The 22,872-nt window shown below is 46.4% G+C and overlaps 1 protein-coding gene and 1 pseudogene across 1 annotated transcript; one reads left to right on the top strand and one right to left on the bottom strand.

The window, feature by feature from the left end:
* Positions 1-1,636: 1,636 nt before the first annotated feature.
* CUNH20orf96 (chromosome unknown C20orf96 homolog) lies at positions 1,637-21,937 on the top strand. The gene is made up of 11 exons (XM_012813231.2): positions 1,637-1,656; positions 1,919-1,967; positions 2,576-2,693; positions 10,219-10,334; positions 15,777-15,935; positions 18,136-18,235; positions 19,051-19,208; positions 19,288-19,389; positions 19,497-19,583; positions 20,293-20,411; positions 21,831-21,937. Exons 1-11 carry the CDS (start codon positions 1,637-1,639, stop codon positions 21,889-21,891), a joined length of 1,089 nt encoding a protein of 362 aa, XP_012668685.1. The 3' UTR covers positions 21,892-21,937.
* Positions 21,938-22,705: 768 nt separating this feature from the next.
* Positions 22,706-22,820, bottom strand: LOC111722434 (annotated as a pseudogene).
* Between the last annotated feature and the right edge of the window lie 52 nt (positions 22,821-22,872).

Below are 22,872 nucleotides of genomic sequence, written 5' to 3'. Positions count from 1 at the left end.
GACGTTTGGCTCTCAGGGTGACCAGGGAGAACTTCCACGGGGAAGTCACAACTTATTATTATTATTTTTTGCAGTTTTTGGCCAGGGCTGAGTTTGAACCCGCCACCTCTGGCATATGGGGCTAGCGCTCTACTCCTTTGAGCCACAGTGCCACCCCCATTTTTTTTTTTAAGGCAAGCACAGAACAAAGGTTTATTGAGGAAGAGAAAGGTAGATTTACAGAGTAAGAGCAAGATACAGGGGCTGACAGAGCAAGATACATTTGCTATACACAGTAAGTGGACTCAGGATGCCAGGACAAGTAGGCAGAGAGGCCTGGAATGCACTTTATATCTATCTATGTTCTATCTAGCAAATCTGGTGTGTAAAGAGAGAACCAGAGTAGGACAAGGGCAGGAGCTGGTACACTGTAGTCTAGGTGCATGAGGAAAGAGGTGTGTGTGTGTGTGTGTGTGTGTGTGTGAGAGAGAGAGAGACAGAGAGAGAGAGAAAATGGTAGTGGTAAGTGGTCCAATTCCCCATATACTTTGAAGGTATTGCAGACAGGATCTGGTGAAGAACTTGCATGTGGGATGAGAGACGAGTCAAAGATGACTCCTAACAGAGAGAGGTCATTTTGAGGGGAAGGAAATTTGCACACTGGGGTTGTTAATTAGGTGCCCAAGTGGAGACATTGAGTAAGCAGTTGGATGTATGTGGCTGCAATTCAGGGGCAAGGGCTGGGCTGGAGATGTGAGTCTGGGAGGATTCTGGGTACAAACGGCATCTGAAGCCTTGAGACCAGGAAGGAGCATGAATGGAGTGAGAATGGATAGAGAAAAAGACAGCTCTGGGACACTCCAATAGTAAAGGGAGAAGAGGAGGGCAAGAAAGACCAGAAAAGAAGGCAAGAAGTAACTCAACAGAACGGTTTCCTGGATGCCAAGTTAAGAAAGTGTTTCAAGGAAAGGAGTGATCCGCTGTGTCAAAAGCTGCAGGTAAGCCAAATAAGGGGAGTACTGAGAGGTGACAATGGAGTTTAGCAAAGTGGAGGTCATTGATGACGATGACAAAGGCAGTTTCAGAGGAAAAGCGGAGTTGGAAAGCCGACTGGAGGAAGGGGAGGAGGACTGTAAAGGGAAATAGAGTAGGCAAACCTGTCCAGGAATTTTGCTGTAAACTGAAGCAGAAATGGATGGGTAGCTGGAGGGGAAGTGGTCATTCCTTTTTAACAGAAGAAATTAATATGTTGGTATGCCGATGATATAAAGCAGAGGGGGTAAAATGATATAGGAGAAAATGGGGAGAATTGCTGGGTCAATACTTTTGAGAAAATTAAAGAGGACAGGAAGTGAAGGAGGTTTGATGAGAGTGGAGAAATCTGATACAATTATTCAGAATTACAGGAGGGGCAAGTTGAGGGGTATTTGAAACAAGTTGAGAAACGGGGAGAGGTGCATTTAGCCTTGTGAGATTAGTCCCTCTCGGCGCTCGGTAGCCAGCGTTCCGTTTCCTTGGAGACCGAAACGCAAGAGGAAGCCTCCGGTCTCCACGGGAAATTTGAGTGCCGGGGTCCCGTCGATCTACTTTGAGACAAGAAAGTTGGAGAAGCCGATCAGAGACCCACGAACGCACGACTTTTCTTCCCTTCTCCCCAATGGAGAACGAATTACAGAAGTAGGTGAAAAGGAGCTGCGGCGGAGTGGTGGAGCGCGCGTGCGTGTCCCTGCCGTCGCCCCGCCCTTGCCTTGAGGACGACCCGCATTCCTCTGACCCCGCCCACAATGTCCTCGCCACCCGTATTCCTTACCTCCCTCTGCTCTTGCACACCGTAAACTATAGTTTTGAGTTCGAACCTCCACGCCTGTTTTAAGTTTGCTGCTTGCAGCCTCATAGGGTGGGAATAATGGAAATTCTTTCTCGCCTCAACTCTTTCCAGATCCAACCGCTCTTGGACTTACTTCACGGTCCCCAAGTTCCGGAATCTGGTGAGTCTGGGAGGGGGAACCGACTGACCCTGCAGTAAGTAAGCCTCAGCAATCACGATCATGACTGCTCCGGGTGATGTAGTCTGGAGACCTGAATTCCAGGGCTAGCTGAGTTACACATTTGCTGTGGGACCCGGAGCAAGCCTCCGAACCTCATTTTTCTCTTATCACTACCTTATCAGAATGTTAAGAGTGTATAACGTTGCTCTCTTATTCATCTCTGATTGCTACTCTGGTTTTCTGAGGGTGGGTTTTGGGTTTTTTCCATGCCTTCTGTTTCTCACAGTTCTTAGCACCTCACAGCTTGGATGTACTTAGTAAATTCTGGCTGACTGATTAAAAAAAAGTGATAGCTAACATTTATAGAACACTTACCACATGCTTTATCATCTCTTTTAATTTTTGCACCCATAGAGGTAGGTTTAATTATCTAATTTTTGCACCCATTGAGGTAAGTTTTATTATTAGGTCCACTTTACAGATGGGAAAATTGAGGCTCAGACAGGTAATGTCATTTGCTGGAGGTCACACACACTATCTCTGTAAACAGGGTAGAGCTGGGATTTGAACCCATTGTACTGTGTGACTGCTTGTGTTTTGTCTGGTAGGATTATGTTCCATGGCAGCGGTCCAAACAGAAAAGCAAACTATCTACTCTGCTTTCAATCCCAGAAGACAGAGACAATGATAAAAGCAAAATGAAGACTTTGACTAGGAGGCAGACAGGTCAGCAAAAGCACTTGGAGGCTGGTGTGGGGGTTGGGGACAGGACAGAATGTATGCTCTTGGCCCTTAGTGACACTATTCATATTAGGATAGGCTAACTGATGTAACAAATAACCTTCAAATTGTAAGTATTAATATTAAGGTTTATTTCAGAGTGTGCATTTGTAGATCTAGGGGAAAGGGATAATCTGTTCCACATGGTCGTTTAGGGATCCAGGCTTCTTTGCCCTAGGGGCCCTGAAGTCCTCTGCTGGACACGTCTGCATCCGGCTGGCAGAGAGGGGAAAGAGAGCAAGAACATGGAGAATTTTGTGGGTAGTGTTTTGGGGGCCCAGACTTGAAGTGATGTATCATTCTCGCTCATATTCCAGGGGCCATAACTCAGTCAATAGCCATCCCTAACCACAGGGAAGGTGGGGAATAGAGTGTGTCTGTGTTTCTAGAAGGAAAAGAAAACAGGATTTGTTGAACTCATGGAGTAATCTCTGCCACATCATTATCATTCTTTCCAGGGGAGTTCTGAGGTCTTGGTTAGGCAGACATGAGTTCAAATCTTGGCTGTGCCATTTGCTCACTTGGGAAAGTCATTGATCTCTCTGAGCATTAGTTTTCTCACTTGTGAAAATGGGGACACGAATACTTCATAAATGAGAAGCTCCATGTAAAGCATTGTGGTTCACCCATATCAGACCCAATGTCTTTTTTTTTTTTTTTGAGACAGTGTCTCACTTTGCTGCCATCGGTAGGGTGCTGCGGTGTCAGCTCACAGCAACCTCAAACTCTTGGGCTTAAGTGATTCTCTTCCCTCAGCCTCCCAAGTAGCTGGGACAACTACAGGCACTGGCTACAATGCCCAGTTATTTTTTTAGAGACAAGGTCTGGCTCTGGCTCTGGTTCAGGCTGGTCTTGAACTCATGAGATCAGGCAATCCACCCTCCACCCCCACCCCCAGCCTCCAAGAGTGCTAGGATTACAGATGTGAGCCATGGCACCTGGCCTCCAATACCTCTTTTAATAACAAATGTTTTGTAATATTCCTTTAGTATCCTGAAGTGAATATCATAGACAATATAACCTACCTATGTACATACCTGTGTATATAATCACCTGCACCACTTTATTGCCATTAAATGGGGAATGTAAGATCAGCTCCCCCTGTGGGCAACACTGACACCCAAAAAGGGAGCAGGAGAGTAGAATGCCAAGTAGCCCCATCTATTACCTCCTTGTTTTGCCTCATTGTTGCTGGGTGGGGGTAGGGGCTCAGGTTTCCATTGGATTGTGCTGACACAGGTAGGCAGGGAGAAGGGAATGGAGCCTAGACTAATTCTACCTCACACCACCTCATTAAACCTCATTGGTGCTGGCTCAGTTCACTGCTGGACCCTGCTGGCACTACCCTAGAGGAGGAGTCATAGCTTTGCCTTCTACAAGGGGAGCTGCCCACTGAGCCCTGCCAGTACCATCCCAGCCTGGGAATCAGAGTACTACTAGGTAGAGATGAAAGATCAGCTCCCTGCTTGAAATCACTGAGGCAGGAGAATTGCTTGAGCTCAGGAGTTTGACTTTTGTCTAAGCAAGAGTGAGATCCCGACTCAGAAAAAAATGAGAAACCCAGCTGGGTGCTGCAGCAAGTGCATGTAATCCCAGTGGCTACTGGAGGCTGAGGCAGCAGGATGCTCACAGCCCGAGTCTGAGGCTGCAGTGAGCTATGATACCATCGCACTCTGCTCAGGGAAATAGGGTGGGACTCTGTCTCAGCAAAAACAAAACAAAACAAAAAACAAATATGCCCTAATGGTTGTTGAAAAAAGTGCAAAAAATTCAGTGGAGGAAAGAAAGCCTTTTCCTCAGATAGTCCTGGAGAAATGGGAATCTATAGGCAAAGAAATGAACCTTGATTTAAGTAGCACAACTTATACAAAAGTCAACTCAAAATATAAATGTGCAGTAAAATAAAAAATTAAATACAAAATATGAAAGTGTAAAAAACAGAAGAGAAAAATCTTTGGGACCTACGGCCAAGTAAAGAGTTCTTTTTTTTTTTGAGATAGAGCCTCAAGCTGTCCCCCTGGGTAGAGTGCCGTGGCATCACAGCTCACAGCAACCTCCAACTCCTGGGCTCAAGTGAGTCTCCTGCCTCCATCTCCCAAGTAGCTGGGACCACAGGTGCCCGCCACAACGCCCGGCTATTTTTTGGTTGCAGCCGTCATTGTTGTTTGGCGGTCTGGGCTGGGGATTTGAACCTGCCACCTTAGGTGTACGTGGCTGGCGCCTTAGCCAGTTGAGCTATAGGCGCCGAGCCAAGTAAAGAGTTCTAAGACTGAATACTAACAGCTTGATTCATGAAAGAAAAATGGATAAATTGGACTTCATCAAAATTAAAAACTTTTATCCTGTGAAAAGCTTTTTTAAGAGGATGAAAAGGGTGGCGCCTATGGCTCAGTGAGTAGGGCGCTGGCCCCATATACCGAGGGTGGTGGGTTCAAACTTGGCCCTGCCCAAACTGCAACAAAAAAATAGCCGGCCGTTGTGGTGGATGCCTGTAGTCCCAGCTACTTGGGAGGCTGAGGCAAGAGAATCACCTAAGCCCAGGAGTCGGAGGGTGCTGTGATGCCACGGCATTCTTCTGAGGGCAGTAAAGTGAGACTCTGTCTCTTAAAAAAAAAAAAAAAAGAGGATGAAAAGATAAGCTATAGACTTAGAGAAAATATTTGCAAATTATGTGTCTGACAAAAGACTACTAGGTAGAATTTATTAATAATTCTAAAAACTCAATAATAGAATAGAGTATTCAGTTAGGCAATGAGTAAAAGACATGAAGAGAGATATTTAACCAAAGAGTATATACAGATGGCAGATAAGCACATGTAAAGATGGTCAACATCAGCGATTAGGGAAATGCAAATGAAACCACAAGGACATATCACCGCATACCTATCAGAATGGCTAAATTAAAAAATAGTGGGCTCAGGGCTTGTGGCTCAAGCGGCTAAAGCGCCAGCCACATACACCTGAGCTGGCGGGTTTGAATCCAGCCCAGGCCCGCCAAACAACAACTACTACCAAAAATAGCTGGGTGTTGTGGCAGGAACCTGTAGTCCCAGCTACTTGGGAGGCCAAGGCAGGAGACTCGCTTGAGCCCAGGAGTTGGAGGTTGCTGTGAACTGTGATGCCACGGCACTCTACCCAGGGGGACAGCTTGAGGCTCTGTCTCAAAACAAACAAATAAAGAAACAAACAAACAAAAAATAGTGACAACACCAAATGCTGGCAAAGAGGAGAAACTAAATCACACATACATTGTTGGTCGGCATGTAAAATGGGGAAGCCACTCTGGAAGTGAGTATGGCAGTTTCTAATGAAATGGCAATTGCACTCTTGGGCATTTATTCCAGAGTAAAGAAAACTTGTGTTCACACAAAAACTAGTATATGAATATTCATAGCAGCCTTATTCATAAAGACCTCAAAACTGGAAATAGGCTGGGTGAGGTAGCTCATACCTATAATCCTAGCATCCTGGGAGAGTAAGGTGGGAGGATCGCCTGAGGTCAGGAGTTTGAGACCACCCTGAACAAGAGTGAGACCCCATCTTTACCAACAAATTGAAAAATTAGCCAGGCATGGTGGTGTGCCTGTAGTCCCAGCTACTCCGGAGCCTCATGAGGCAGGAGGATTGCTCAAGCCCAGGAGTTTGAGGCTGCAGTGAGCTATGGTGATGCCACTGCACTCCAGCCTGGGTAACAGAGACTCTTGTCTCATAAAAACAAAAACAAAACAAAACTGGAAGTAACCTGGATGGCCTGTAATGAGTGAATAGTTAAACAAACTGGCACATCAATACCATGGAATATTATTCAGCAATAAACAGGAAAAGACTATTGATGCATTCAACAATTTGGATGAATTTCCGGAGAATTATGCCCAGTGCAAAAAGCCACTCTCAAAAGTTACATTTATATAATGTTTGAGAATGACAAAATTTTAGAAGTAGAGAACAGATTAGTGATTGCAGGAGTTAGAGAGAGTTGAAGGACAATGGTAAGGGGAGGGAAACAGGTACAGTTATAAAAGGCACCAGAGATCCTCATGGTTATGGAAATGGTGTGTTTCTTGCCATCTTAATGTCAATATCCTGGTTGCAATACTGTATTGTACTTTTTGCCATTGAAAGAAATTGGGTAAAGGCACATAGGATCTCTCTGGATTCTTTTTTTTTTTTTGAGACAGAGTCGCAAGCTGTCACCCTGGGTAGAATGCTGTGGTGTCACAGCCCACAGCAACCTCAAACTCTTGGGCTTAAACAATTGTCTTGCCTTGGCCTCCCAAAGTAGCTGGGACTACAGGTGCTCACCACAACGCCCGGCTATTTTTTGGTTATAGTTGTCATTGTTTGGCCGGCCTGGGTTGGATTTGAACCCACCAGCTCCTCTATATATGGCTGGTACCTTAGCTGCTTGAGCTACAGGCGCCGAGCCTGGATTATTTCTTAAAACTGCATGTGAAGCTGAACTATATCAAAATTAAAAATTTGATAAATAAAAATATTTTTTTAATTTATTTTTACTTTTATTATCAAATAAAAAATTTGATAATTAAAGAAGATAAATTTAAAAAAGATAAATCAGGGTTACTACCACTAATGAAAATAAACACTCATTATTTTTTTGTTTTTTTTTTAAGGCAGAGCCTCAAGCTGTCCCCCTGGGTAGAGTGCTGTGGCATCACAGCTCACAGCAACCTCCAACTCCTGGGCTCAAGCGAGTCTCCTGCCTCCGCCTCTCAAGTAGTTGGGACCACAGGAGCCTGCCACAATGCCTGGCTATTTTCTTTTCTTTTTTTGGTTGCAGCCACCATTGTTGTTTGGCAGGCCCAGGCTGGATTTGAACCCGTCACCTTAGGTGTATGTGGCTGGCACCTTAGCCACTTGAGCCACAGGCACCGAGTCAATACTCATTATTGAAACTACAAATCTTCCATAAACACTTTGTCTTACAATTTTTTTTTTTAACAGAGTCTCACTCTGTCTCCTAGCCTAGAGTACAGTGATAACAGTGTTGCTCGCAGTAGTCTCAAACTCCTGGGTTCAAGCAATTCTCCTGCCTCAGCCTTTGGAGTAGCTGGGATTACAGGTGCCTACTATAACACCTGGCTAATTTTTTATTTTTAGTAGTGACTGGGTCTCACTTTTGCTCAGAGGCTAGTCTTGAACTCCTGAGTTTAAGTGATCTTTCTACCTTGGCCTCCCAGAGTGCTAGGATTACAGGCGTGAGCCACCATGTCTGGCTAATCTTATAATTTTTATTAAAGATATGTCTATGTTATTTTATTTTATTTTTTTGAGACAGAGTTTTACTTTGTTGCCCTCAGTAGAGTGCTGTGCCGTCACAGCTCACAGCAACCTCAAACTCTTGGGCTCAAGTGATTATCTTTTTTTTTTCCAGAGAAAATTAAATTTAACCAAGAGATTTCAATAAAACAGATGAGGATTTGAAATGATTGCCAGTCTGGTCATCCAGTGGGGAACTTGAAATTCAGACAAGATTCAACAGATACTTCTGTTCCTTTTTCGAGTCTTCTTGTCACTGATGCAACTATATTATTCTTTCATTATTTGTCCTAGTTCATTCTGTTATTACAATGAAGAAAAAAAGAGATAAACAATGTGTAAATATTTGATTTGAAAATTGCTCCACTGTAAGAGGAAGCAAATATATAACAAGTCGATTCTCTTGCCTCAGCCTCCTGAGTAGCTGGGACTACAGGTATCCACCATAATGCCTGGTTATTTTTAGAGACAGGGGTCTTGTTCTTGCTCAGGCTAGTCTTGAACCCGTGAGCTCAGGCGATCCAACCACCCTGGCCTCCCAGAGCAATTTTACGATTTTTATAAACACTGGTAAGGGGACTTTAGAACTTGGTTAATTAAATTCTCCTAACCTTTTAAGCTACATTAAAAAATTTTAATATATTCATTTTTATATTCAAATAATTTACTTATCTGTTTAACAAAAACCATTGAATATTTAAATAACTCTTGTATATCTAATTAAATAAACTTCTAATATGAGTAATCTTATGTTCTCTTAGAAGTTCCAGTAATTCATACACATTTAATAAGAGTCTTAAACTTTTCAACTTCACTCTAAATCAAAATCTCATTTATACCTTTAAAATTAGAATTACAAGATTACTCTAGCAATCATTGTGTCTCTCTTTTTTTTTTTGAGACAGAGCCTCAAGCTATACCCCTGGGTAGAGTGCCATGGCATCACAGCTCACAGCAACCTCCAGCTCTTGGGTTTAAGCGATTCTCCTGCCTCAGCCTCCCAAGTAGCTGGGACCACAGGCACCCACCACAACGCCCGGCTATTTTTTGGTGGCAGCTGTCATTGTTGTTTTGGTGGGCCTGGGCTGGATTCGAACCCGCCACCTTAGGTGTATGTGGTTGGCACCTTAGCCACTTGAGCCACAGGCGCTGAGCCAATCATTATGTCTCTTAAACAATATAATTAATACCAGATACAATTAATTTATAACTTTAACAAAATTAATTTACTTCATTATGTCTATACTTAGTACTAACATTTACCAGGATTGGTAATGATTCACTAATCTTGATCTATTAGTGAAATTATTAATATCTATCCCAAGTGAACTGGGTTGCACCTGGAGCAGAGATTCTGGTGGGGTCTGAGAGTCAAGGTGTAGCCACTAGTGTGATTGGTCTCATGCCAGTGCTGCACAGGCTGAGAGGAAGCAGCAATTCTGAGAATATGCCATCCAAATGCCTGTACTCCCATCGGGGGAACCACAGTTCCTGCTGGATTTTGGAGACAGTCGATTGCAGTGTTGTACAGGTCCTCTGCCTTCATAGGGCACTGTGGTCCAATTCTCAGGTCACTAGAAATAACAGTAACTACTAGTAATGTATGTCCTGCACTGAATGTGTCAAGCACTCTCTCCAGACACCTGTAAGGTATAGTAACTTTTAATGTAATCTTCACAGCAACCTTGAGGTAGGCATGGTGGCATGGTGATGACGCCTCTATACTTATAGAGGAACTGAGAACTAGAGAGGTTGTGTGATCTGCTTACGCCACACAGTCAGTAGAAGGCAGAGTGCAGCTTCAAACCTGGGCTGTCTGGCTCTTCAGTTCCTGTTCTTAATCCCTACCCCATCTCAATTTCCCGTCAACCACGCTGGTGGGAGACCGGGGACTTGAACCCAGGCCTGCCAGACTCTGGTCTTCTTGCTGTCCTGTGCTGTGTCAGCCACTGACCCAACAATTGGGAGTTCCTGACTCTTTCTGAGTACCTTCACCTGGGCTTGTCCCTCCCTGCTATCAAGGAGCTTATTGATGGGTGTGAGTTTCCTCCTCTGTCCAGTGTCACATGATAAGGCTGTGAGTGGGTTTGGGGCTGGGACCTAGGCTCCCCTCATTGGTGGTGCTCTCCCTGGGACCTGGCCACAGACCTGCCTGTGCCCTCACCCTCTCCCTGCCCTTTCCCATCTATCCCAGCATTGTCCTCCAAGTCCTCCATAGCGGTGCCAAACCAGGTGAAGAATGCACGAGAACTCCGCAAATCAGAGAAGGTGGACTCTGGGATGATGCATGCCCAAATCAGGTTAATGAAGGTAGGAGGGACATTTGCCCACAGGCAAGAGAGGGGAAGGGGGGCAGGAGAAACTACAGGGAACATACACTGAGCATGTATTGGGTGCCAGACCTCTCATGGCAATCCCATGGATGTGCTCATGATCATTCCTATTTTACAGATGGGGGAACCGAGGTATAGAGAGAGAAGTGACTTGCACCAGGTCATAGAGCCAGAAAACGGCCTGCCAGCGGTCAAAGCTAGTTAAAGCATTTGCTGTTGTGTTTAAGACCCAAGAACACAAGCTGAATCATCCTTTATTTCTCTACATGAGGAACACAGTCTAGTGCTGTGATTTTCTTTCTTTCTTTCTTTTTTTTTTTTTTTTTTTTGAGACAGAGTCTCACTCTTTCACCCTGGGTGGAGTGCTATGGCATCATAGCTCACAGCAACCTTAAATTCCTGGGTGCAAGCGATCCTCTTGCCTCAGCCTACTGAGTAATCCTAGCACTTTAGAAGGCCGAGGCGGGTGGATTGCTTCAGCTCAGGGGTTCAAGACCAGCCTGAGCAACAGTGAGACCTATCTCTACTAAAAATAGAAAAACCAGAGGGGGCCTGTAGTCCCAGCTTATGTCATTATCTGAACAATGTTTCAAAAGTTTTTGAAGTGATTAAAAGAGAGGTCTTGGCTGGACATGGTTGAAAACACCTATAGTCCTAGCACTTTTGGAGGCCAAGGCAGGAGGATTGCTTGAGGCCAGGAATTTGAGACCAGCCTGGGCAACATAGCAAGACCCCATCTCCACAAAGAATATAATAAATCAGCTGGGTTTAGTGGCATGCATCTGTAGTCCTAGCTACCGGGGAAACCAAGGCCAGGAGGATCTCTTGAGCTCAGGAGGCTGTGGTTACAGTGAGGTGATTGCACCATTGTACTTTAGCTTGGCAACAGAGCAAGACCCTGTCTCTAAAATATAAAAATTTAAAAAAAAATTTTAAAGAAGAGGAGTCTTTAGTGTACATAGCAGAAAACAAAATACTAAATGTTATATATACTATAAGATACTAGAGAAGAATTTCAAGGAAATTTTTCATAGCTTGATGAATAATGACTCTTATGTAAAGAAAAAGGGAAAATGTAATTTGCTCTGAAATCTTTTTTTTTCTCCATTAACCTTCAGTTTTGCAAAACGGTTTAGAGGCAGCCTAACATTTATAAAGCAGGAACTCGTTATCTCTAACGTTATTTTTATCCTGGCATTAGAAGGGTATGTGTTGTTTGATATAGAGTATGAACTTGGGCCATTTGGCTCTAAAACTTGTGCTCCTAACCAGTTCTTTTTTTTTTTTTTTGAGACAGTTTCACTTTGTCGCCCTTGGTGGAGTGCTGTGGCATCATAGCTCACAGCAATGTCCAACTTTTGGGCTCAGGCAATTCTCTTGCCTCAGCCTCCCAAGTAGCTGGGACTACAGGTGCTTGCCACAACGCCCTGCTATTTTTTCTTTCTTTTTTTTTTAAGCAGACTCAGGCCAGATTTGAACCCACCAGCCCTGGTGCATGTGCGCCCTAACCACTAAGCTATAGGCGGCCAGCGTCCTAACCAGTTCTTAATACTGTCTCTTATAGTCATTCATGCATTTAGTCAACACATATTTATTGAGCACCTACTGTGTGCCAGGCCTCATTCTGAGTGTGGGGATTCACCAGCGATGTGTCCCCTGACCTCAAGGAGCTCATGTTCCACTGGGGAGACGGACAATAAACAAGAGGAACATATGATATGTGCAGTGATGATAAGCTCTACGAAGAGCCCTGAGAGTGAGTGAGGGGGCTAGAGAGGCGCAGAGGAGGGGGTGGCAGTGACTTTTAGAGAGGGTGCTGGGGAAGGCTGCTAAGTGGTGATATTTGAGCTGAGACTTGGAGCAGGTGAGGAAGCAGCTAGGTGGACATATGAGGGAGGAATGTTCCAGGCAGAGGCACTGCAAGTGCCAAGGCCCTGAAGTTGTTGGGACTCCGGCAAGTGGTGACGAGGAGAGGTGTGGTAGGGTAAGGTAAGCTTGTATTTGTCCCTGTAGTTCCTGATCAGGCTTTGCCATTTTTTTGTTGAGTTACACAGGAAGACTGCAGGATTTTTTTTTAAGAGACCGAATCTCACTTTCTTGCCCTTAGTAGAGTGCCGTGGCATCACACCTCACAGCAACCTCCAGCTCCTGGGCTTAGGTGATTCTCCTGCCTCAGCCTCCTTAGCAGCTGGGACTACAGGTGCCCACCACAATGCCTGGCTGTTTTTTTGGTTGCAGTTTGGCTGGGGCCGGGTTTGAACCCGCCACCCTTGCTATATGGGGCCGGCACCCTACTCACTGAGTTACAAGCGCTGCCCAGGAATACTGCAGGATTTTGAGTAGAGCAGGGGTGTGATCTGGCTTAGGTCTTCACAGGAGACCATGGGCTGCTGCTGCCATGTGGGTATTGATTGTGGGCAGAGAAGAAATGAGGAAGGGTGCAGCCACCACCAAGTTGGCTTGTTCGTGGAGATCTTGACTCTATCCCTCAGTCTCAGGACAATTATTTATTCAATCTACAACTCTTTAGAGAGTGCCTAATATGTGCCAGGCACTGTGCTGAGTACTGGGGATGTAGCCATGAGCAGGGTTCATGTGATTGTGGAGCTTCCATATTAGTGGGGAGACACATACTAAATGAATTAAAAAACCCCAAAGGGTAGTTAATTATTCATTAATTTATTCAACCCATACTTGGAGAACTCCAGGCATTGTCTTATGTCCTGGAGGTGACAGCTGTGACAAAAGAGATGCATCCCCTGCCCTCCTGGGACATGCAGATAGAAGAAAAAGGAAGAAACACCAGATAATAAGAAAAATATCTGTTATGTTGGGTAGTGATAAATCCTAGGAGAAAAATAAATTGGGAAAGTAGGAGACAATTACAAGCTACATACGTGATTACAAATTGCTAGAAGGGTCAGTGAGGAAACAAGCAGCGATCTACATCCGATCAGGTGGCCAGAGGGAGCCATCTCTAGAGATCATTAAATTGTTACAGATTACAATGTTACAGATTCCCGGTGCAAACTGGCATTTTTCACAAGATGCTTCTGAGTATTTTGGTCTGGAGATGTAGAGGCAAGATAGTAGGGGTGGCCAGGAGCCCAGACTTCCAGGACAGCAGCTCTGCTGTGTGACCTTGGTAAGTTACTCAATCTGATCCTCAGTTTCTACTTTTATAAAGTGGGGCTAATCATAGCGCCCATCTCCCATCTCGTAAGGTTGCTGTGAGGGTGACGTACTGCAATGCACGTGATGTGTAAGCTCTTGGTACATCTGTATGATTATTATTATATGACAAATACAGGAGCTGAAAGCTAGGATGGAGTGGTTTCTGGCAAAGGACAGAGACAGAAGGAAGAACAGAAGAATAAGGAAGAAAGCAAATAGGTATGGCAGGGGCAGAAGGTTAGAGGCAGAGAGAGCAGTGTCAGACGTTGTTCATTGAGTGTATACTCAGCTCTAAGGCAGTGGCTTGACTGTGAATTTGACCTTAGTTATTTTTACAGCAGCTCTCTAAAGCAGGTATCAGTTTCCTTATTGTTGGAATAAGTATAACAGGGCTCTGGGAGGTTAATTAACTTGCTCAGGTTCCCTTAGATGGCAGGTAGCAGAGCTGGAATTTTTTTTTTTTTTTTTTTTTGAGACAAAGTCTCACTCTGTGCCCTGGGAAGAGTGTTCTGGTGTCATTTTAGCTCATACCAACCTCAAATTCTTGGTCTGAAACTCCTGAGCTCAGGGGATCCACCCTTCTCAACCTCCCAGAGAGCTAGGATTACAGGCATGAGCCACCATGCCTGGCCAGAGGTGGGATTTTTTGTAACCAAGGTATGTCTAGGCCTAACAGCCAAGACTTAGACACTCTGTGGTTCAGCTACACCTTGCAATTTTAAGCCCACTCAGTGTTCTTGTCTTAGTATAGGGGAAGGCACAAACTGAGACTCAGAAATATGGCTTTCTAATTCCAGTGCCACTTCTTGGCTGTGTGACATTGAACAATTCATTAAACTCTCTGAGCCTCATCAAGCCTCCACTTGTCGGCAAATGGAGTTTTTTTTTTTTGAGACAGAACCTCAAGTTGTCCCCCTGGGTAGAGTGCTATGGCATCACAGCTCACAGTAACCTCCAATTCCTTGGCTCAAGCGAGTCTCTTGCCTCAGCCTCCCAAGTAGCTGGGACCACAGGCGCCCACCACAACGCCCAGCTATTTTTTGGTTGCAGCTGTCATCATTGTTGTTTGGTGGGCCTGGGCTGGATTGGAACCCACCACCTTAGGTGTATGTGGCTGGCGCCTTAGCCACTTGAGCCACAGGTGCCAAGCCGGCAAAATGGAGTTAATGAACAAAAGGCTGTTGGGAGATGAACACCATATGCCACCTGCGTTAATAGGCCCTCAACAATTGTTACTGTTATTATTACTGTAGATTTTATGTGCCTGCTGGGTATAACCTTAGGCAAATCACTTAACCCCTCGGACTCTCATTGTTTCCACAAGGGCAGGTTGGATGAACTGCCAATATACATTAGTTCAGGCCTAGTAGGAAGTCGGGGCTATTCTAACCCTCTCTACCTTCCTTACTTCTCTTCCAGACATGGGAGTCACCTCTGGGATGTGTATTATTATTTCTATATTTCATTGATCCTAAGAAGCCATTGATATTAAGACACAACTTTATTTGCCCACTAATAAAATGGTGATGGTGACACACCACCAATTTTAAAATACATCCTCACCGACTTCAGAGATGTGAAATGATGGGAGCATGGGCATTTCAGAATGGATTAAAGAGTAACTACAGGGCAGCGCCTGTGGCTCAAAGGAGTAGGGCGCCGGCCCCATATGCCAGAGGTGGTGGGTTCAAACCCAGTCCTGGCCGCTCTGCCCCTCCCAAAACAAAGAGTAACTACAGAGGCTGGAAATAGTAGGGGAAGGGAGGTTAGGGAGAGAGATTTGTTAAAGAATACAAAATTACAGCTAGAGAGGAGGAACTCTCACTGTAGTCATCCTCTCACTGTAGGATGACTATAGTTAACAATAGTACATTATTATATAGTCTTCAATAACTAGAACGGGGATATTGATCGTTCTCAGCACAAAGAAATGATCAATGTTGGAGATGATGGATATGCTAATTACCATGATTCAATCACTATACATTATATGGATCAAAACATTACTATGTACTCCGTGAATATGTACAATTATTATTTGTCAATTAAACATAAGTAAATTAATTAAAACAAAAGAGTTAAGGAAGCGCGGACAATGGGGACCTGCCGCCTAGCCCGGCCGCATTTACCAGTGGAGGCCACGAGGGGGCGGGCGCCCACGGGAGGGCCGCGGTCCCCGGGCTCCCGGACGCTTGGGCCTGGCGGGGCAGCGCGCCGCCTCCCTCTCACCTCCCTCCTCCCGCAGATGCTGATCAAGAACAGAAAGACCTTGCTCCAGGAGCTCCGCAACCACGAGACCTTCCTCACCAAGCTCAATCTGGATCTGATCAGCACCATCCAGGACATGGAGGACAGCACAGCCCTGAACGTGCGGGCAATGCTGCAGCAGCAGGACATCCTTACGGTGAAACCCGCGCCTCTGCCCTCTGCAGCGAGTGTGTGCCCGCGCCTCTGGCCTGCCTTCCCCGCTACTGAGCACTCGGGCGCCCTCTCCTGCCCATTCCCGGCCCCGTTCCATGTGCGGCTTCCTCCCTCCGGAAAATGGTCGTTCCCACCCTTTGCCCCACCCACCTGGGCTTTGGAATCCTACCGAGGTGGGGTTGCTGCAGTCCCTCGCTACAGCACTTACTAGCTGGGAGATTCTGAGTTCACGTCGCTTTTGTGACCTCTGTAAAGTGGAACACAAGGGCATCCATCCCAAAAGGATGCATATGGTACCTGTGCAAGACACTGCATTTATTGCACCTGTGCAAGAGAGGGCTGCCACCACCACCACTAGCAAACACGAGTGTGGTGTTATACTGAGTGCTCTACATGTGTTCATATAGTCACAACAGCCCTCTGGAGTGGGCACTGTTATTACCTCCATTTACATATGAAGAAATGGAAAGGCAGAAAGGTTAGGTGACTTGCTCAGGGTCACCCAGGTGGCCAGGGTCAGAGGTGGGGTTTGCACCCAGGCATTCTGGAGCTAGATCTGTGCCCTTTCTACCACCCCATTAGCACCAGCAGCCCGGTGGTGGCGCTTAGGGTGAAAAAGCCAAATCTCTGCCTCCCCTGGGAGAGACTTGGTGATGCTGCAGTGAGAGGGCAGGAGGTTCCTATGGACCCAGGAGTTTGGGCTGGACTGAAGATTCAGAGAAAATGGTTTCTCGCTGTATCCTCACATGGCCTCGCCCAGGGGTCCTCAAACTTTTTAAACAGGGGGCCAGTTCACTGTCCCTCAGACCGTTGGAGGGCTGGACTGGGGGCCCCCGGATGAGTCAGCTGCTAAGCAGGACAGCAGAAACACCTGGCGGGCTGGATAAATGTCCTAGGCGGGCTGCGTGTGGCCTGCGGACCGTAGTTTGAGGACGCCTGGCCTCGTGGAAAGAAAAAGAGCTCTGTTGTCTCTTCCTCCTTTTCTGAGGACACCAGTGTTATAGGATCAGGGCCCCACATGTATGACCTCATTTAACCTTCATTACTAAAGTTAATGAACTTTCAGTTAATTATTTTAATTACTGTAAGGCCCTGTCTCCAAATATAGTCACTCTGAGGGTTAGGTCTTCAATATGGGGAGGGGGGGAGCACAACTTAGTCTACAACCAAGGTCAAAGACATACGGAGTTATTCAGAAACTTAGCAGAACATTCTCCAAACCTGGATGAAATCCCTGTCGGACTTGTCTACTGTTGGTTCACTTACACATTTTTTGTCCATCCTGAGTGTCTCCTCTGGGTCCTGAGGGAGGATAGTGGTCAGGGAGATACTTCATCCCCATGAAGCTGCTATTCTGGTGGGGACATGGGCTGTTAGAAAGCCTCAAGTGTGTGTGCTGTGCTAGAGGTGGAGGACCTGGGGAGCCCTGAGAGGTATGGGGGGAATCAAGAAGGCTTCCTGGAGAAGGTGATGGTTGGGCTGAAACGTGCAGAGTAGGTTTGACTGACAGAGATGAGGTGAGTATTCCAGGTAGAGGAAACAGGTGCCCAGGGCTCAGGGTGAGAGGGAGCTTAGCTGGCTCAAGGGGCCACATGCTGCCAAGTATGGCCAGAGGATAAGGTGTGAGGCAGGGATTAGAGAAAGAGGACATTGGCCCTGTACAGGCCGAGGAGGGCCTTGTCAACCAAGGGAAGGGGTTTGGAGCTCCTTACAGGGCAGAGGGGAGCTGTATTTTTTTTTTTTTTTAATATCTTTGTGACTGTTGTGTGGAGACTAGATGGAAAGAGGACCAGTGAGGGGTGGCTGTCGTAATGTTTCAGGTGGAGAGGAAGAGAATTTGCATAAGATGTGGCAGTGGGAGGTGGAGAGAAGGGCATGGCTCTGGGAACTGGTGGGGGACAAAATGCATACAACTTGGTGACATGTTGATGAGAGGGGAGCAGGAACTGGAGGCTGGCTTTGGGCCTGTGTGACTGGGTGTGTGGCAGGGTCGCTGGCTGAGGTGGGGCAGTGGGAGAGGAGAGGGATGTTGGTGGGTGGGAGAGCAGCCTCAGGTCAGAATGCTGGGCCTGGGAGTGGCACTGGGACTGGGGACTCCGCGGAGGGAGTGCCAAGTGTAGACAGCAAGCTGCAGCCCCCCTCCAGGAGAGCCTGGGGATGAGCTGGCCCCACTGCTCCCACAGACCATCGTTGACATATTGGAGACTTCGAACAATAAGAGGCTGCAACAGTTGAAGTCTGAGCTTCAGGAGTGGGAGGAAAAAGAGGAATCCAAGATGAAGGGTGAGAATCTTTGGGGTAAACTCCTTGCCCCTCATCCCTGGCACTTTGGGGAGGTCAGCAGCACTTTCAGAAGCCTTCAGGCCCTTGGAGGCAGATGACTTGCTGAGATGCAGAGCTAATAGCTGACTTCTTGAGCACTTGGCCCAGGTGTCTGCCCTGTTGTGGGTAGACTTTCACTCAGTCATTACAACTACCAGTAGGAGGCAGGGTCTATTCTCCTATTTTACAGATGAGGAAACTGAGGCTAAGAGAGGTGAAGTATCTTGTTGCAGGCTATACAGCTAGGAGCCAGAATCCATTCCTAGACTGGCTTTGGTTCCTGCCACAGTTGCTCTGAGAGTCTGGCTGGGCTAGGATGCAGCTCTCCTGGCTTCCATCTTGCTGGGTCTGTAGTTCTTTTGAGTAAAAGGGAAGTGTCTCAGGCAGCTGCAGACATTGGGGATCCCCTCCATGGAAGAAGGCAGGTGGACTTTGTCTGGGTCCTACTGTGGGTCATGCCTCGGGATCCAGCGTTGCTACATCTCCCTGGTCTACCTCTGGAGAGAGATCCAGAGAGGGACAGACTTGGTGAGCTGTGAGCAGTCTAGGGATCATGTACCAATTTCGTTTCTCTTTCCTACCCGGTGTTGCCTCTTGTCCTGCAGTGGTAGAAGATTCTCTGGGGGCTTAACTTTTCACCACCTCCCTATGTGAACTCACCTCAGCCCAGTCCCTAGTCCATTGGCCTCAGAGACCTTGCTTCTTGGGCCTCTGGGGATGCAGGGTTCCTGAGGATCCTGTCGTCTGTCCCTCCCGACCTCCCCATCCCTCCCCAGGCCTAGAGCAGCAAGTGAAGCAGCTGGATGCCAAAATCAAGAAGACCAACGAGGAGGTGAGCTTCCTGAGCACTTACATGGACCATGAGTATCCTGCCAAGTCGGTCCAAATCACCAACCTCGTGCGCCAGCTGCAGCAGGTCAAGGACAGCCATCAGGTAGGGGCACCCCTGCCTTGCACTACTAGACTGTGGGGGAGGCAGGGCTGGTGGCTGACACCCTACTGCTGATCCCCAGGAAGAGCTGGATGACCTTAGTGAGCTGCGCAAAAGAGTCCTGAAGTCTTTGGCTGACAAGATGCAGAATAAGAAAATAAATATTCTGAAGTCTCTGGTGGTGGTGAGTAGCCAGCTGCTTGGGTGGGTATCCAGGCCCTCTTCCCTGTCCTCTGCTTCCAGGGCCCTTCATCCCCCTGCCCTTGGTCTTTACCTTGCCTTCCTCCACAGAAAACCCAGTCTCCCTACCAGGACGCTCTTCTACAGAGGACTCAGAATAGCCAGGCCATGTTGAGGTGCATGGACAAGTTCAAAAAGGTGAGTAGACAGGGAAGGCGATGGGCCTTCTGTGGGGGAGCAGTGCTGAGCAGTCCCGAGCAGTCCCCAGGCTCACAGAAGTCAGGCTCATTCTGATTTGCCACTCAGAAGGTCTCTGACTCTACTTTTGGCCTTCCTCCTCCCCAGGACCATTACTATTACTTGTCCTATTGCTGAGAAGGGGGTTGGCCCTGGCCTAAGCTTTACTCCCTTAACCAGCAGCGCTAGCCATGACCCACTGGCAGCTTCATCAAGCATCATCTACTTCACCATTAGCCACTGTCTGTCTTTACTTCTTAGGTTCTCGTCACTGGCCACTCACTACCCATTGTCCATGTTAATGAACTTCACTATCACCACCCTTTCAAAGTAGTTTTTATTATCTTGCCTTGTCATCAGTTTTCAGTGTACGGGCCCTTTACCGTCTCCACCCGTCCCCACTGATTCCCAGGATCAAGCAGTCCCACCCCTTTGCAACCTGTCTCCATCTTCCATGAACCCCTCACCTTTTTTGGCACCACTGAATATTGTCACTGATTTCGAGCCAGCCCTCCCTGGAGGTCCCCTCTCTGGAGTCAGCATATCCCAGTGATAAAGCCCATATCATTTCCCCAGAATCTTTCATCTTCATCTGTTTTTTCCCCTTTCTCTTTTGGTTGGGGGATGTTTGGCTTCTCACCTCTCTCCTGCTATGCCTCCCTCCCCCCAGTTTATTGACCAATTTGAAGAAGAAATACCCATCTTAAGGGCTGAGGTGGAAGAGCTCCAAAAGAAGACCCTGGAACCCCGAGAGATCATATTTCAGGATGTTTTGCTTCGAAGACCCAAGTATGTGATCTTTTTGAAGCTGCCTGTAGGCCAACATTTTGTACTTAATCCTGAAAGCAAGGGATTTTAAGCTGAATGGTGACATGATCAGATTTGTATTCCTAAAACATTTTGAAAAGAGCACAGGGATAGGATCAGAGAGGAGCCAGAGTGGAAACCAGGAGGGAGAAATCGATGGACTGGAGGAGTATTTAAGGAGATAAAATCTGTAGGACTTGGTGATGTTTCGATGTGGGAAGAATAGGACAGGGAGATGTCAGGATAACCCTTGGTTGTAATAAGGTAGGTGATGGTACCAAATCCAGAGATTGGAAAGACTGGGATGAGGACTGTATGTGTAGTGCCATTGGAAGCTGACCCGCATGTTAAGTTTGGTTTATGTGAGTCCTGAGTGTAGACCTCAGAGGACAGATCCTGGATAGAGGTAGAAAATTGGGTGTTGCCAGTATAGAGATTAACTTTTTTTTTTTTAATTTACCATCATTATGAAAGATTTCAAATATACAGAAAAGTAGAGAAAATATGATAATGAATATCCATTTGCCCATCCAGATTTGAAAATTGTTATATTTTTGCCATTTTGGCTTTATCTGCATTTATTCTTTTTTTTTTTTTTTTTTTTTGGCTGAAGTATTGTAAATTGCTTACATCCTGACATTTCATGCCCAAGTACTTCATGTGCATTAGTGGATTATTGAAACCATGAGAGCAGATGATCTTGGGAGAGTGAAGAGAGAGAATGTAATCCTGTAGCTTGTTAAATGTTTGTGCTGGTCACCGAGATGGGGACTGTGCTGCTGATGGGAATCCATTTCTCTTGCTACTTTCATGGAAGGAATAATGCCTGTCATTTCCTGAACACTTTCTACATGCTGGTGTGGTCTGGTTTAATCTTCCCACCAATGACCAAGGTTGGAGTTCTTACGCCCATTTGACCGTTGAGGAAACTGAGGCTCCCCTGGGATCTGGCACATAGGAGATGCTTGTCCCATAGGTGCTAACTTAAGGAGTGAGGCTCAGAGAGGATAAATAGCTTGCTCAGGATGACACAGTCAGGTTTCAAAACGAGTAATCCTGACTCCAAAAAGAGCAATTGATCTGTGGGGCCTCAGCATTTTAGAGCCAAGACCCTGCTGCCTCTTGGCCTCACACTCTTTAGGGGAACATGGTCCTGCTAAACTGATCCCTTTTCCATTTTTGATATTTTGTTTGTGTATATACATGTGTACATGTGGATGTCATGTGTGTATGTGCTCATGCTCATGTATGTATGCCCAGTTGGGCTTCCAGGTAACAAGCTGTGCTTTGGGATTGGGCCTCCCAGCAAGTGCCAGTGTTCTCAAGAGCAGGGCTTCCCTGCCCACCCCAACTCTGGCATGCTGTTGGCCTCTTACACCCCTCTTTGCTGCTTCCTGCCAGGTGCACCCCAGACATGGACGTCATCCTCAACATCCCTATGGAAGAGGTGCTGCCCTTTTAGATGGTGATGCCATGGGTCCCCCCTCCACTCCCTGCCCTCTGCCCAGACCTGGAGCCCCTAATCCTGTATTTCTAGGACTATATCTATATCTCATTCAGACCTTGATCTGCAGTCCCTCCCTCCCTGCCTCCCTGCCTCCCTCCCTCCCTCCTCCTCCCCTCTCTTTGGTTCTGCTACTTGGGCCAGATGGGGATTCCCAGGTAAATCTGTCAGCCATTTTTACCAATAAAGCTGGATTACATTTGCTTTTTTCCAGTACCTGGCGGGCCCCCAGCTGGGCCTTGTAGAAGATGTGGTAGGAATGGACTTTGTCTTAAGATGGGATGGGCAACTAGGTGGATTGTATCTGATGGGCTCCTCCATTGTTTTTTTTTTTTGAGATAGAGACTCAAGCTCACAGCAACATCATAGCTCACAGCAACTTCCAGTGCTATCCTCTTGCCTCCATTTTTAAATTTTTATTAGAGATGGTGTCTTGCTTTTTTGTTCAGCTGGTCTCGAACTCATGAGCTCAAGCAGTCCACCTGCCTTGGCTTCCTACAGTGCTAGGATTACAGGCATGAACCACCACTCCTGGCCTATTGTTTTGATTTTTTTAATTTCAGAATATTACGGGAGTACAAATGTTTTGGTTACCTGGATTGCTTTCGTGTACTCTCAGTCAAAGTTACAAGTGTTCCCATCACCCAGATAGTGTACATCGTGCCCATTAGGTATGATTTCACTCATCCCCTCTTGCCCTCCTCCGCTTGCTTGATTTCCATTGAGTTTTACTTCCATATTTGCACACAAGTAACTGATTTGCTGATCAGTTAAAAATAAGGAAAGCTTCATGTATTTGCACATCATCTTTATGCAGGACTCATGCTAATTTTCTCTATATTGCCCCAGTTTTATGAATAGTATATGTGCTGTTGAAGTGAACACACAAGTGGCAGAGCCCTCGTGAATGGGGTTAGGGCTGTTTTTTTTTTTTTTTTT

The sequence above is a fragment of the Otolemur garnettii genome, unplaced genomic scaffold, assembly GCF_000181295.1.
Source record: "Otolemur garnettii isolate 467f Iridium unplaced genomic scaffold, OtoGar3 scaffold00251, whole genome shotgun sequence".
Lineage (NCBI taxonomy): Eukaryota > Metazoa > Chordata > Mammalia > Primates > Galagidae > Otolemur > Otolemur garnettii.
The sequence above is the reverse complement of the archived record's forward strand: the minus strand, read 5'-3'. Positions and strand labels throughout refer to the sequence as shown.